The sequence below is a fragment of the Acanthochromis polyacanthus genome, chromosome 5 (assembly GCF_021347895.1).
Source record: "Acanthochromis polyacanthus isolate Apoly-LR-REF ecotype Palm Island chromosome 5, KAUST_Apoly_ChrSc, whole genome shotgun sequence".
Taxonomy (NCBI): domain Eukaryota; kingdom Metazoa; phylum Chordata; class Actinopteri; family Pomacentridae; genus Acanthochromis; species Acanthochromis polyacanthus.
Genome location: NC_067117.1, coordinates 688,014 through 704,928, shown reverse-complemented (window position 1 = coordinate 704,928; position 16,915 = coordinate 688,014). Strand labels below are relative to the sequence as shown.

At 45.4% G+C, this 16,915-nt stretch overlaps 1 protein-coding gene across 1 annotated transcript; it reads right to left on the bottom strand.

Annotated features, from left to right (window-relative positions):
* Nucleotides 1-3,508: 3,508 nt before the first annotated feature.
* Nucleotides 3,509-15,507, bottom strand: LOC127534150 (probable ATP-dependent RNA helicase DDX27). The gene is given in 22 exon segments (XM_051948655.1): nt 3,509-3,622; nt 3,696-3,755; nt 4,708-4,804; nt 5,013-5,130; nt 5,201-5,292; nt 5,472-5,565; nt 8,047-8,153; nt 8,238-8,415; nt 8,500-8,581; nt 8,665-8,818; nt 8,940-9,081; nt 9,164-9,263; nt 9,344-9,494; nt 9,571-9,744; nt 9,883-9,988; nt 12,423-12,509; nt 12,583-12,635; nt 13,663-13,888; nt 13,976-14,049; nt 14,052-14,111; nt 14,978-15,102; nt 15,428-15,507. Coding segments are annotated over 22 exon segments (2,379 nt in total). The 3' UTR covers nt 3,509-3,603.
* Nucleotides 15,508-16,915: the final 1,408 nt, after the last annotated feature.

The window sequence follows — 16,915 nt, the reverse complement described above, 5'->3', positions numbered from 1 at the left end:
AATAAATTCTTGCTTTCACGTAACCTCCTAATCTGAGATGTATTAACCCTCCTGTTGTCCTCATTTATAGGCACAAAAAATATTGTTTCCTTGTCTGAAAAAAATCCCCAAAAATCTGCAAAAAAATCCCCCAAATTTAAATTTCAGAGGATGAAACCAGTAAAACATCTGGATGATATGAAGAACATCTGGACAGACAGATGCTGCAGTGACTGAACTAAAGGCTGAATTCAGAGACACATCAGTGGGTTTGAAGATGTCTGAGTCTTGAAAACATCGAACAGTTAAAAGATTTTAAAACATATCTGCAGAGTGAAACTGATCAGTGATGTCACTTCACTGATCAGACGCTGTGATTGGCTTTCATTTGCTGAGTCATCGTCCACATCGCTGAGTCACACTCTGAATCCGCAACACATTGAAACTCTTCACTGAAGCTGCAGCTCAGAGTCCTGAAACCTCCTGAGAAATCCAACCTTCTGCCTCCGTTCCCTGGGAGGTTCTCCTGATGAGCTGCTTCCAGATGGACTGTTGAAGTGAATTCATTCAGACTGAAGTCAGGTTCATGTTCCTCAGAGAGACTTTGATCATTTACATGAGATAGAACAAAGCAGAATAGATGGTTTCGGGTGAACGAGTCCTCAGCTCTCTCAGCATCTTCAGACACTTTCATGGAAATCACTACTTCCTGCTCACAGTTTTTTTATTCCAAGAATCAAGAATCTTTATTGTCATTGTGTTTTCACACAGCAAAATTATGATTGGTGACTCCCAGCCATAGATTTAAAAGAAAGTAGAAAAAGCTGGTGTTCTTCTTCCCTGAACAACGCCAGCTTCATGGAATTACTACTTTACCCCCATCATGAGGTCACTTTACGACCAAGTGTCCTGTTACAGACATGACGGAAAATGAGAGAACACTGTCACAAAGAGACAAAAACACATAGAACCACAACCCCACAACTCTGCTCATATAACTACAACATCTAGACCTCTATGAACCTCTAACCACTGCTAGCTGCTAACTGCTAGCTAACCTTTGTCTTTTACAGTTGCTGCACCCAGCCATAGACTGTACCCAGCAGATGTGCTGCTGCCCCTTCAGGCCATTAATAGAACTGCACTGACAGTAAATCCCAGATCAGGAAACATGTAAACTCTGTGTAGCTCCGCCCCCTCATTGCTTCCAGGTAAACCAATCAGAATGAGCCTCTCAGTCCTCCAGGTTTATTGACTTCCTGCTTCTGCTAAACTCTGAAACGTCTAAAAACTGACTGGATGTTCTGCCGTTAGAGTGAACACGAGTCCTCGTGCACTGAGAACACAGGATTACTGGGAACATTCAGGGAACGTTCGATGATTGCTTGCTAAAGGTTCCCTGAAAGTAGGGTTGCCACCTTTCAGAAACGAAAATAAAGGACGTCCACCACGGCTCCTCAGGGCCACAGTTCAGTAAAATTGAACAGATATTCACAGATTCAGACTTCCAGCATCAATAACTCATTAGACATACATCAAAACATAAACGATGCCTCTTTCCCATCGTTGTAAGGCAGACAATGTGCTACAAGCCCAGTTTGATCAAAGTAGCTGTCTATCAAGTTGCAGGAATAACATTGGTGTCAACTGGAGCCAGTTGAAGGCTGCAGTGATTCTGGTGACACTACAGTGGATCAGAGTGAGGTTATTGAATATTTGTGTCTCTCTTCGCTGTTGTAGCAGTTTTGCAATTTGCAGACGGTACCTATTCCCTCTATAGACACCAACGTTATTTTTGCAACTTGAAAGACAGCTACTTTAGATAAAACTGGGCTTGTAGCACATTATCTACCTTACAACGATGGGAAAGAGGCATCGTTTATGTTTTAACAACCTTTATCTAATGAGTTACTGATGCTGGAAGTCTGAATCTGTGAATATCTTTCCAACTTTACCAAACGAGGGGCCACAACCACCCAAGGAGTGGTTTATTTAATTTAGAAAAAAGCATTTAGTCATACCTAAAGCTTTAAGTGCTTTATTAACACAAAACTAAGAGTTCTGTGTTGTTTTATGATCACAGGTTCTGTCTAAAAAGATGTGGCGTCATTTTAAACAGTGAAACCAAACTAATACTAGAAAAGCACTCAGAGAGCGCAGACCTCCGCCAAGGATATTGACATTCCCACAGAAAGGAAAACCACATACTAAAAAATTTAAAGTGATCCAGGATCCTTTCCGGATTGCTACCAAAATTAAATCAGCTCTTCCTCTAAAAAATTTCATGTGAATCTGCCCAGGCGTTTTTGAGTTATCTTGCTAACGGACGGACAGACGGACAGACGGACAGACGGCGGGTGTCACATAACCACCTTGGCGGAGGTAAAAATGTAATGGCCAACCAGTGTGTAATACTGGATTCTGCAAAAACACAAACAACTGAATGCAGAATACTGGATAAAGAAATTCTCTACAGATATTTTTCCCATCTAAATCTTTTCTTAACACAATGAATGTATTATTTATGTGTGTATGAATGTATTTACTGATTTATTTATTTAGTACCGTTAACATATCAGAGTTCATATTTTAAAAAATAAAGCATTTAAAATACTATTAAACAACTTATGCATTTATTGAGTCAGTAAAATCCTGTAGAGTCTACGGCCACATCAGTCTGACTATTATCATCCTCTGGTAAATCCACCACCATGTGCTGATGTCTCTTACCAAAGGGACTTCAGGAGATGATTAGATGATGATAAACTGTGACCTGCTGGTTGGTTCTCTCTGTTCTCATGTTTCTTACATGTTGTTCTCCTGATGCTGCCTTACTTCAGTCTATGAGCAACAGAAAACACAGTTTGCCCTGTACATACTGTCAGGGTTCCAGTCTGTGCTTTTGAAAAAGTTTTTTCTTCTTTGGATGTGGTGGAGTTTTGGGTGTAGACATTTTCAAACAAGCGGGAGCAGCAGCGTCTGTAACCAGGAAACCCACAGCAGAACCAGCAAACAGAAAAGTGTATCCGCTGGACCTCCATCAGGTCCTCACTACATAGGTCTAAGGAAGATGAAACTGGCTGCTCTTAATATTTCCTGTTTTATTTTGTTTATTATGTAGTTTTGATGCGTGTGACAGACGTGTATGGGACATTTATGAAAATACGGAACAATTAGCGTCCCGTATTGAATCAATACGGGATGCCACAATTAATTGTCAAATAAAGGACAAGTCCGTATTTTAAGGGACGGGTGGCAACCCTACCTGAACGTTCCCTGATGTTCCGCAAACATTAACCCGCAAGAAACCTTTGAGAACGTTCCCTTACAGTCCCTGAAGGTTCAGCAACTAATAACGTACAGGGAATGTTTGCATTATGTTCCCTGAAGGTTCACCGAACAGTAATCTTTAGGGAACATTCCATAAAGGTTTTCTGAAGGTTCCATGAAGGTTCAGCAAATAGAAACATTCAAAAAACACTTAACGATTCCCTGACTATTCCCTCATTCAGAGAATGTTCCTTGAATGTTAAATGGAAACCACAACTTTATTTGAAACTAACAAACAGAAACAGTACTGGAGAAGAGGACCCGGTGGAGGAACTGCTGGTTCCACGATGTTCTTCACTTCTTCTTCTTGAACCTGAAGAACAGAACAGAATGTCAGGAGAACCTCATCAGAACCACCTGGACCCAAACCGAACAGGTGAACTCACCTGGAACCGCCACGACGCTGCCGGTCCAGACCCAGACGCTTCCTGTCCGAGAAGGACGGTCTGGAAGGAGACAGGCAGACAGTGAGACAGGTGGACAGACAGACAGACAGGTGGACAGACAGGTGGACAGACAGACAGGTGGACAGACAGGTGGACGGACAGACAGGTGGACGGACAGACAAGTGGACGGACAGGTGGACGGACAGACAGGTGGACAGCCAGGTGGACGGACAGACAAGTGGACGGACAGGTGGACGGACAGACAGGTGGACAGCCAGGTGGACGGACAGACAAGTGGACGGACAGACAAGTGGACGGACAGGTGGACGGACAGACAAGTGGACAGACAGGTGGACGGACAGACAGGTGGACGGACAGACAAGTGGACGGACAGGTGGACGGACAGACAGGTGGACAGCCAGGTGGACGGACAGACAAGTGGACGGACAGGTGGACGGACAGACAGGTGGACGGACAGACAGGTGGACGGACAGACAGGTGGACAGCCAGGTGGACGGACAGACAGGTGGACAGACAAGTGGACGGACAGACAAGTGGACGGACAGACAGGTGGACGGACAGACAAGTGGACGGACAGGTGGACGGACAGACAGGTGGACAGCCAGGTGGACGGACAGACAAGTGGACAGACAAGTGGACGGACAGACAGGTGGACAGCCAGGTGGACGGACAGACAAGTGGACGGACAGGTGGACGGACAGACAGGTGGACAGCCAGGTGGACGGACAGACAAGTGGACGGACAGGTGGACGGACAGACAGGTGGACGGACAGACAGGTGGACGGACAGACAGGTGGACAGCCAGGTGGACGGACAGACAGGTGGACAGACAAGTGGACGGACAGACAAGTGGACGGACAGACAGGTGGACGGACAGACAAGTGGACGGACAGGTGGACGGACAGACAGGTGGACAGCCAGGTGGACGGACAGACAAGTGGACGGACAGACAAGTGGACGGACAGGTGAATAGACAGACAGACGGACTCACCCAGCTCTGAACTGTCTCACTGACTTGCTGCTGGTATTGGTCAGCTCTTTATCAAACACCGACTTCCTGCCTCTTTTTGCTGCTTTCTGATTGGCTGCTGCAGAGACACAGTTTCTGTTAGAATCTGTGATCCAATCAAATCATTTCCTAACTAAATATTAAATTCCTGCTGATAGTTGACTCCTGCTGAACCCTCTGATTGGCTGGGATCCCTGCCCTCTGATTGGCTGGGATCCCTGCCCTCTGATTGGCTGGGATCCCTGCCCTCTGATTGGCTGGGATCCCAGCCCTCTGATTGGTCAGACCTGTGCTGGGCTCCTCCTCCATCATGGCTCTCGCTCTCTTGGGCCGCCTCTCTCTCTTGGCCGCCCGCTCAGCGAACATCTGGGCCTTCAGGATCTCGAACTGAGCGCGCTCCTCAGCCTGACATCACAACATCAGTTATTATTGATTAATGGAGGTTTATTTATTGATTTATTGATTGCTGGTTTACCGTCGGCTCCTTCTTCTTGCCCTCCTTCAGGAACTTCTGCCTCTTCTTCTTCCCTCTGAGAGCCAGATCAAAGTCCTGCAGAGCCTTGGACACTAAAGGACACAAATACACATCAGTATACAGTACTACACAGTACTACACAGTACTACACAGTACTACACAGTACTACACAGTACTACACAGTACTACACAGTACTACACAGTACAGCTGGAGTTCTATAAAGTGTTACACTTCTACACAGTACTAAGTACAGTGTGTATTTGTACTTACTTCTACTTTGTTTTCTTTCTTGTTGAGTCTGAAACCAGACTCTCTGTGATTGACAGGAGGCGGAGCCATCGAGACGTTTCTGAGCTACACTCAACTACACACACACACACACACACACACACACACACACACACACACACACACACACACACACACACACACACACACACACACACACACACACACACACACACACACACACACACACACACACACACACACACACACACTTAATTACACATCTGTAACAAGGAGTGTACAGGTGTAGATGTCTACAGGTCTACATGTGTACAAGTGTACAGGTCTACAATTCTACAGGTACACAGTGGGCTGGGACCTGGAAATCTCGAAAATTTGACCCCCTCCAAATTGCTTTATTTTTGTTTTTCTTATAGTAGAATAAAAATCCAGTTCAACAAAAAAAAATCAAGTCAAACGGTCTATTCTTTAAAAAGTTCGGCCAGTTTGAATCTCAGGAAATGACACATTCCACAGGCGTAAAAAAATTGATATTTGAGCTTTTCATTCTATTTCTTTTTGAGAAATTAATAATTTTTACCTGAGATTTTAACAATATTCAGGTTTACCTGCTCCAAATTTTCTTAATTGCTTAAATTTAGAAGATTTCTGCAAAGTTTGAAAAAGATATAGTAAATTTTCACTTTTTTTCTGAGACTATTTTCATGAACCACCCAGAATATTTTCACTTGCCAGAAGCCAGATATGGGAAAGTATATATTTTCTGAAAGAATAGGATGTCAGGTGTTGAAAAATACAAGTGTCAGAAAATCTGGCTGATGGCAACTCTCACAGATCAAATTTTACTGAAGAAGGTCTAAGTTCCCCTGTGTGGGCGATTGATGTTAACACGTATGTGTCCAAATTGTAAGTAGTACTTCTAATATACACAAACTTTGCAGTATAAAAAGACTTCTAGATGTCTCTAAGTGTAACAACTGCCTTCAAATTTTGAAAATGGTCATTTAAGGCATCAATTTAGGGCAGACTTCATTAAAAATTCTTGAAATTTGGTAGATTTTTCCAGTTTAGACTTCATGTTTCACTGTTATGTTTTTTGTAAAGTAGTCATTTACTCTGCATAGAATTAGTTAATAAAACATTTGAAGGCAATATCATGTCTCGCCTTTCAAATTTACGTTTAATCACCAAATTCCATCGGTGGAACCCTACACTTATGTCTAGAAAAATCTCCCTGCAGCCTTAACCCTTTAAGCTTCAGTCAATTCCAGCCGTTTTCAGTACAAAAAAAAAAAAAAAATCGCTAATATTCTATTTTTAAATAAAAAAAATTACGAAAAATACAGGGAATATTGGACGGGCATCGCGAGGTGCATTTCCTTGAAAATGACCGATTCGGGGATTTTATACCGACTTCAGGACATGTTTTGGACAAAATAGTTTACTGGCTTGTTTCATCTGGATGTAAAAGGTTGGATTATGGCCGTTTTTGTGGAATCTTTTTTTCTGTGTGTAATAATAAACCCGGAAATGTGAGTCGCGCTGTGTGCTTTGAAGCCGTGTATAGAGAACGGATGGATGAATATTTGTTTTTGTCGGACAAATGTGTTTTTCTCACCCGCTGTGGTAATCGCATCTGAAAGTGGTTTATACCGGCGGATTCATGAGAATCTAAGCTTTCCATCGGCGTATAGTGTTTGTATAATCGGGTTTGCGGCCGTCGGACATTCTTGAAATTCCTATGCAAATTAGTAGGTGTACCGCCGGCGGTACACCGACGACGCACTGAACCGTAAAGGGTTAACTTTTTAATATAATTTAAAGATATCTTTTTAGATGTATTCCCAAGTATATTGCGGTTGAAATGAGCCCTCAATCACTACCAGGGGATGATTTTTAGCCAAGATATTACATTTTTTCCAAAAAATAAGCCGAGCAGCCCACTGTGAGGTGTACAAGTGTACAGGTCTACAAGTTTACAGGTCGACAAGTGTACAGTTCTACAAGTCTACAGGTCCACAGGTCTACAGATCTACATGTCTACAGGTCTACAGGTCTACAGGTCTACAGATCTACAGGTCTACAGATCTACAGGTCTACAGATCTACAGGTCTACAGGTCTACAGGTCTACAGGTCTACAGATCTACAGATCTACAGATCTACAGATCTACAGGTCTACAGGTCTACAGGTCTACAGATCTACAGATCTACAGATCTACAAGTCTACAAGTCTACAGGTCTACAGGTCTACAGGTCTACAAGTTTACAGGTCTACAGGTCTACAGATCTACAAGTCTACAGGTCCACAGGTCTACAGATCTACATGTCTACAGATCTACATGTCTACAGGTCTACATGTCTACAGGTCTACAGGTCTACAGGTCTACATGTCTACAGGTCTACAGGTCTACATGTCTACATGTCTACATGTCTACATGTCTACATGTCTACATGTCTACATGTCTACATGTCTACATGTCTACATGTCTACAGATCTACAGATCTACAGCTCTACAGCTCTACAGCTCTACAGCTCTACAGCTCTACAAGTCTACAGGTCTACAGGTCTACAGGTCTACAGGTCTACAGGTCTACCTTGGCCTCAGACGCTGCCAGCTCTCTTTCTTCTCTCTCCAGCTTCGTCACAGCTTCCACGTCTTTCTCCAGCTTGGAGATCAGATCTCTGAACTTCAGGACGACCTCTGGACACACAGGAAGTCTGGTCAGAATTCACCTGTACAAACCCAGACAGGTGAGCCCCCTGCTCTGGGGTCAGGTGTGCGTACCTGGTGGCAGGACGCGAGCCTTCACGCTGTTCTTGGCTGACTTCACCACCTCCTTCAGCATCTTCCTCTCAGATTCTCCCACCAGAGACACCGACCGCCCCGACCGGCCAGCTCTGGCCGTCCGCCCCACCCGGTGGACGTAGTGTTTGACCGTGGACGGCATGGTGAAGTTAATCACCTGGAGGGGACAGGTGGGCACAGACAGGTGATGACACGTGAGACAGACAGGTGAGTACCTTCAGCATTCTAACGGAACTCTCACCGTTTTAACTCCGTCGATGTCCAAACCTCGAGCTGCTACGTCCGTCGCCACCAAGATGTCGATCTGTTCATCTTTAAAACGTCTGGAGGAAAAAACAAATAAGAAAACTGTCAGAGACGAAGCAAACCAGGAGAACGACGGCACAACGGTCCTGACGGCGGGTACCTGAGGTTCTCCAGTCTCTGGTTCTGGCTCAGTTCTCCGTGAAGTTCTCCGACCTTCAGCCCCATCAGGCCCAGCAGGATGTGCAGCCGGTGAGCCTGTTTCCTGGTCTGGGTGAACAACATGACGTGGTCCTGGAAGGTCCGGGTCAGGAGAGCTGACAACACAGACGGGTACTCTAGTACTACTGCAGTATTACTACAGTACTATAAGCAGTACTGCTGGTAGCACTGCTGGTAGTACAGCAGTATTACCAGCAGTACTGCAGTACTACCTACCTGCCACCACGGCCTCTCGGTCTCCTTCTCTGTGAGGTCGGATTCGGACGAACTCTTGCCGGAGGAACGGAGCCACATCAGTGTTGCTGTTGACAAAGATCCTGATTGGCTGCTTCAGCGACACTGCAGCCAGGTCCTTCACCTGGAGACACGGGTCACATGACAACAGGTCACATGACACACCTGGACACTCAGGTCACACGACAACAGGTAAGACACGGTACCTCGTCTGTCATGGTAGCAGAGAACAGCATCGTCTGTCTGTTGTATGAGCACAACCTGATGATCTCCTTCATCTGCTCTTCAAAGTACTCGTCCAGCATCCTGAGAGAACCACAGAGAACCATTAGGAACCACAGAGAACCATTAAGAACCACAGAGAACCATTAAGAACCACAGAGAACCTGTCAGCCTCGTCCAGGATCAGGATCTCGATGTGGGTCAGCTCAAAGCTGGGCGTGTTGTGTAGGTGATCGATGAGCCGACCAGGTGTAGCGATCAGAACATCTGGCCCCGCCCTCAGCGCTGCCTCCTGAGACTTCAGGTCCAGCCCACCTGGAGATAGAAGGGACAGGTGAGTCCAGGTCCAGTGGGCAGAGACAGAAGTACCTGAACAGGTGGAGAGTCGCACCGACGGCCAGGCAGGTGGTGATGGAGGTGAATTGGGCCAGCTGACGGGCCACCGAGTGGACCTGGATCCCCAGCTCTCTGGTCGGAACCAGGACCAGAACCCGGGTCACCTGGGACGTCCTGGGCTTAAAGACCAAACGCTCCAACACTGGAAGCATGAAGGCTGCCGTCTTCCCTGGAGGACAGAAACCAGTGGGTTAATCAGACTTGAACCAGTAAGACATACTGGTCCCACTATAATGAACTGGTCCCAGTATAATGAACTGGTCCCAGTCCTACCTGTCCCAGTATAATGAACTGGTCCCAGTCCTACCTGTCCCAGTAGCAGCACAGGCACACAGGTCTCTCCCCAGCAGGCCGACAGGAACACAGGCCTTCTGGATGGGAGTCGGCTGCTTAAAGCCCAGAGCAGTGACGGCCTGGAGGGAGACAACAGGAAGTGATGATGATGACAACAGTAAAACAACACCACCAGTAAAAACAACAACAAAAGTAAAAACAACAACAGTGAAAACACAACATCAGTGATAACGGTGACAACAAAAATAACAACAACAGAAACAAAGATGATAACAATACAAACAAGAACAACAATGCCAGAAACAATGGCAGAAATAGCAACAACACAACAATAATAACAACAGCTACAACAAGCGGAGGCAACAACAAGCGGAGGCTACACTACCACCATCATTGAACATTTTGTGTGTTTTTCACTCTGCTCAAATCTTACCTAAAGAATAGGAATTACTTTGCATCTATACGTAACTTCACATCTGAGCAGACAGTAATTACATGTGGAGTTCCCCAAGGTTCCATTCTGGGGCCTCTTCTGTTTAACATCTATATGCTCCCACTGGCTCAGATTATTGAAAACAATAATGTAAGTTACCATAGCTATGCAGATGACACGCAGATCTACATTACAATGTCCCCAGGAGACCATGGCCCTATACAGGTGCTGGGAAAGTGTATTGAACAGATAAATGAGTGGCTGTGTCAGAACTTTCTTCATTTAAATAAAGACAAAACTGAGGTAATGGTTTTTGGAGCCAAGGAAGGGCGATTAAAGGTGAACTAGAGCTTCAGTCTTTACAGTTAAAAACTGCAGACCAGGCCAGAAATCTGGGTGTGGTGATGGACTCAGAACTCAGTTTTGGAAAACACATTAAAGCAGTTACAAAGTCGGCTTACTATCACTTAAAAACATCTCAAGAATTAAAGGGCTGATGTCTCAGCAGGACCTGGAAAAGCTCGTCCATGGCATTTATTTTCAGTCGGCTTGATTACTGTAACAGTATCTTTACAGGTCTACCCAAAAACACTCAAACAACTGCAGCAGATTCAAAATTCTGCTGCCTGAGTCCTCACTAAAACCAAGAAAGGAGATCATATCACTCCAGTTTTAAAGTCCTTACACTGGCTTCCTGTCACTCAGAGGGTAGATTTTAAAGTCCTGCTGCTGGTCTACAAAGCTTTAAATGGTCTAGGACCAAAATACATCAGAGACCTCCTGACTCAGTATGACCACCCAGACCACTCAGGTCATCTGGATCAGGTCTTCTAGTAGTTCTAGAGTAAAACCAAACACGGAGAAGCTGCATTCAGCTTCTATGCCCCATATATATGGAACAAACTCCCAGAAAACTGTAGATCAGCTGAAACTCTCAGCACATTTAAATCCATTCTGAAGACGTACCTGTTCTCAGCTGCTTTTGATGAAACTATTTTAAGTTATTTAACGCTTATTTTATGACAGTTATTTTTAAACAGCCCTAGTTTTCTAACTTCTGTTTTTGATCTTTTTACTGTTCTGCCCTTGTTTTTTTAATGATTTCATAAATGTTTTCTTTTAATAATTGTTGTCATCTTCTGTCTTAATGTCTTTGTAAAGCCTCGTTGTTGAAATGTGCTATAGAAATACATTTGCCTTGCTGGATCAACCACAACCGTTCTGTCGGTTCTCACCACGTTTCATGCTGCAGATCTAGAACCTTACAGAGGTCCACAAATAGAACGGTTCTCAGGTCTGAGTTTAGATCCTGACGTTTGTTGACTGAACAACAGGAACAACAGGAACCACAGGAACAGCAGGAACCCAGGCAAACTGAAACTCTCAGGAACCGTTTTTTCTATTGGACAGCTCAGCTGTCAGCCAATGAGAACAGACCAATGGTAGCACAGCTTGGCCCCGCCCCACACCTGCTGCAGCTGAATCAGAGAAGGTCGTGAAGGACTGAACACCCAAGCTGGACTTCATTTTCAGTCCTGGAGGAGACCTGAACCTGAAGCTGGACTCTTGAAGCTTCTATTCTCTGCTGGAGGACGGACGGTGAGGAAGAGAGCAGCTGCTGGTGGGAGGAGTTCTGATTTGCATTGTAAAACCGGTTCTAACAGGCCATTCGGTTTTTCACCTGTTCTCCAGCACAGGTCAGCTTTGTTGTGTGGATGATGATGGTGAGCTAGATGAAGACCCTCCCTCCGTTCAGGGACTGTGATGCTGGTAGGAACATCCAATCGCGCCTGTTCCAACAGTTTTTCCCTCTATTGTTTTTGGACTCTGCAGTCCTGATGTTTTTGAATTGTCTGATTGCCGTTTTTGAAAGCCAAGGACTGAAATTTATGGATTGTAAGATTACAGATTAGATTCTTTGTCGTTTTATTTTGTGATCTTAATTTGATTCTTTGTTTTTCCTTGATTTACATCAAAAGGCTTCTGTTTATAGAGACGGTTGAAAAGAACTTTGTTGATTGTTTCTCTAGTTTTACCTCCAGAAGCCGAATCAACCCACAAACAAGAACATCATATGTGTTCCACAGAGGAACCCAGAGGAACCACAGCAGGACGTTTACCTTCAGGATGGGTCTGGACAGGTTCATGTCTTCGAAGGTCAGCTGATCGTCGTACTGAGACGCATCTTCGTAGAACGCCTCTGGAGCCTGAACACAAACACAGCTGTTACCATGGAAACCACACTTCAGGAACCGATGAATCAACATCTCTCTTCCTGACCTCCTCCTCCACCTTCCTCTTCCTCCCCCGTCGCTCTTTCTCTCTGAGGGTATCTGACAGGAACACAGGAAGAAAACCTTCAGAAACCCGGAAAACACTGCAGTAAAACACTACAAACCTGGATAATACTGCAGTAGAACACTACAAACCTGGATAATACTGCAGTAGAACACTACAAACCTGGATATACTGCAGTAGAACACTACAAACCTGGATTAATACTGCAGTAAACACTACAAACCTGGATAATACTGCAGTAAAACACTACAAACCTGGATAATACTGCAGTAGAACACTACAAACCTGGATAATACTGCAGTAAAACACTACAAACCTGGATAATACTGCAGTAGAACACTACAAACCTGGATAATACTTACTGCAGTAGAAAAACTACAAACCTGGATAATACTGCAGTAAAACACTACAAACCTGGATAATACTGCAGTAAAACACTACAAACCTGGATAATACTGCAGTAAACACTACAAACCTGGATAATACTGCAGTAGAACACTACAAACCTGGATAATACTGCAGTAGAACACTACAAACCTGGATAATACTGCAGTAGAACACTACAAACCTGGATAATACTGCAGTAGAACACTACAAAACCTGGATATACTGCAGTAAAACACTATAAACCTGGATAATACTGCAGTAGAACACCTACAAACCTGGATAATACTGCAGTAAACCACTACAAACCTGGATAATACTGCAGTAAACCTACAACCTGGATAATACTGCAACACTACAAACCTGGATAATACTGCAGTAAACACTACAAACCTGGATAATACTGCAGTAAAACACTACAAACCTGGATAATACTGCAGTAAACACTACAAACCTGGATAATACTGCAGTAAAACACTACAAACCTGGATAATACTGCAGTAAAACACTACAAACCTGGATAATACTGCAGTAGAACACTACAAACCTGGATAATACTGCAGTAGAACACTACAAACCTGGATAATACTGCAGTAAAACACTACAAACCTGGATAATACTGCAGTAAAACACTACAAACCTGGATAATACTGCAGTAGAACGTTCTGGTGGACCTACCTGATCGGGTCAGAACCTCCTCATCGCTGGACCCAAACTCCTCCTCTTCATCCTCATCTTCATCCTCCTCTTCATCACTTCCAGCAGCTTCAGGCTTCACATCTTCACCTTCATCTTCTCGGTTCTCCGGGTTCTCCTCTGAGGAACCTTCAGCGGCTGACTTCTCCTCAGCCTTCCTCTTCTTCCTGATCTTCTCGATCTTCTGGTCCAGGGTCGTGATGGTTCTCTGTAACAGAAGAGAATGTCAGAGAACCACAGACACATGAGGGTTCCATGGTTCTAGCAGGGTTCTAGCAGGGTTCCATGGTCCTACCTTCTTCTTGAGCTGCTTCAGGACGTCCTCCATCCAGTCCTCGTCCGTCCCTCCCTCTCTCTCTCCAAAGTCAAGTCACAGTTAAAGTCTCTCGACCCGCCGGACTTCTTCTTCCTGTTCAGGACGTGGGCTGCTCCTGGAGCACAACAACAGAACAGTAATAAGAACAGCAACACAACAACAGTAACACAAACAATAACTCTTTCTGAGGAAAGCTGGACCTCCTGACGCTTCCCACCAGCCCCATCCTGGAGTGGAACCTTCTCCTTCCTGTTGGATGGAGCTCAATTCCCCCCCTGGAGGAGAATGTTCAGCTGCTGGACATGAAGGTGAGGCTCCACTGGACGTTACAATCCGCCTGCCATCAGACTGCAGAACTCCTCACTGAGTGTCATCAGGGGGCGCCACAGTCACATTAGGAGCTATGTGATCAATTATTATAGAATGTCCATAGCCTGAGTAGTTCTTAGAGAACTTTTTTCCTCCACCTGTCAAAGTCACTTTTAATCACTAAATTCAACTTTATTTTTAACTTCCGTGCCTTGAAATGTGTGTGTTCTATATATTGAATTTTAATTTCACTTAGCACCCTATTGATATTAAAATTAGAATAGTTTATACACTGATCTTTACTGTTAATGTCACTAACCTGCCTTTTCTTGTTATTTTATGTTGTATGGAAGCTGCTGAAGTTTCCCTCAGGATGAATAAAGTATCCGTCAGATAGCATCATGAGCAGCACGGGGACGGTCCTGTCTCCTTCATGTTCACTCTACACCTCAGACTTCAGGTTCTGGTCTCAGTTCTGCACCTGCTGAAGTCCTCAGATGTTTCTGTATCAGCAGAGACCAGGTGGACATCTTCATGGACTGGACTCAACCACTGCAGCTCAACATTTCAAAGACCAAGGAGCTGGTGATGAACTTCAGGAAACAGAGGATCCGTCCAGAACCGCTCACCATACATGGACCAGTGGTGGACATTATGGACTGCTACAGGTACCTGGGTGTCCACATGGACCAGAAACACAGACACTGTCCATCAGAAGGGTCAGAGCCAGCTGGACGTTCTCAGGAGGCTCAGATCGTTCTGCAGGAACATGCTGCAGATGTTCAGCAATCGGTGCACTAACAGACTGAACATCAGGAGATCTGGACCAGGGCTGGAGGTCTGAGAGAGGAGGAAACACCTCCCACCCCCTGATGCCACACTGATCTCCTGTCAGAGAACCTGAGACCACAGGAGAACCTCAGACCACCTCAGGAGGTCCTTCTGCCTGAGCCAACCAGACTTTACAGTTCTCCCTTCTGCAGGAAGTTCTAATAGAACCAGGATCAGTCCGTCTGTTTTACTGCAGCTCATTTTTCTGTTCATCTCTCTACTTTCACGTACTAGTATACATTAACGGTCAGAACCGGAGCTCCGGACCGGATCTCCTCCACCGGGACTCACCTCCTGCTCGACTCGGTGTCGGGCTCCTCGGGACTCTGATCCTCGTCCCGGATCGTCCCGATCAGACCCAGTTGCTCCATGTCGGACGAGGACGGGTTCTGACGAAGGTCTCTCCAGTTTTAATGTTCACACACAGACACACGTGTGTTGATGGAACCCGGAAGTGAACGACATCGCATCTTCTTCGTGTCTTCTTCATGGTTCCTCATGGTTGGAGCCTCCTGCTGGAGACCAGAGGAACCTGTTAGAACATCTGTCGGGTTCTTTAGAGCAGTGGTTCTCAACCTGTTCCTCAGGACCCCAATGTCCTGCATGTTTTAGATGCTTCCTTCTTCCAACACACCTGACTCAAATGATCAGCTCGTTATCAAGCCTCTGCAGAAGCCTGATGACCTCTGAGCTACTGAAGAAGGCCCAGCAGAGACTGCACTTCCTGAGGGTGATCAAGAAGAACAACATCTCCCAGAGACTGCTGGTGTCTTTCTACAGGTTCACCATGGAGAGCATCCTGGTGTTCTGTCTGTGTGTGGTACACCAGCTGTACGGTGGATCAGAGGCCTCACTGCACAGGATCATCGACACGGCCCAAAACATCACAGACTGCCCCTCTCCTCACACTTGAAGAGCTGCACCGCTCCCGTTGCCCTCGAAAGGGCAGGAAAAATAACCCAGGACCCCTCTCACCAGGACACCACATGTTCAATTCAATTCAATTCAATTCAATTTTATTATATAGCGTCAATTGCAGTCAAATCGTCTCAAGACGCTTTACAGAACCCAAATGCCTGACCCCCAGAGCAAGCCCAAAAGGCGACAGTGGCAGGAAAACACCCTTTTAACAGGGAAGAAACCTGGAGCAGAACCCGGCTCTATATAGGGGGACCCATCTGCCTGCTGGCGGGCGGGTTGAGAAGGACAAGAAGAGGGCAAGGGGAGGGATGGGAGAAGAGGGAGGGGTGGGAAAGCAATGGAAAACACAACACACATTTGGATACATGTATGACAGGATATGTGACACAGACAAAGTAATAAGCTAACATTGAAAACTGACTCATAGTTTACTCTGATGATGTACGGCTCTGACATTAAACATACTCCATATATAGCTAGCAGTAAAATTTCAAACAGTATGTAAGTTAGCATAACAGTATAGTTGAAGGCGATGCAGAGTTGACTGGTGGAAAAGGGAGCTTGGAAGCAGAGGACTGGAGGAAGGTCAGCAGCAGCATCCCACAGTGGACATGGATGGAGACTGGACCAGCTGTGGAACATCAACCGCAGATCTGAAGCATCCAGCTCTGGACCAGGAACACTCGGAGAAATAGCACAGGGGAAACAGAGTGAATGTACTGCAATAACGGTACTACATATTAAATTAAAGGTAGATAGAGAAGGGCTCAGTGCGTCAAGAGAAGTCGCCCCAGCAGCCTATAGGCCTATAGCAGCATGACTAGAGGCAGAACGAAAGGGACGTCCAAGAGGGAGTCA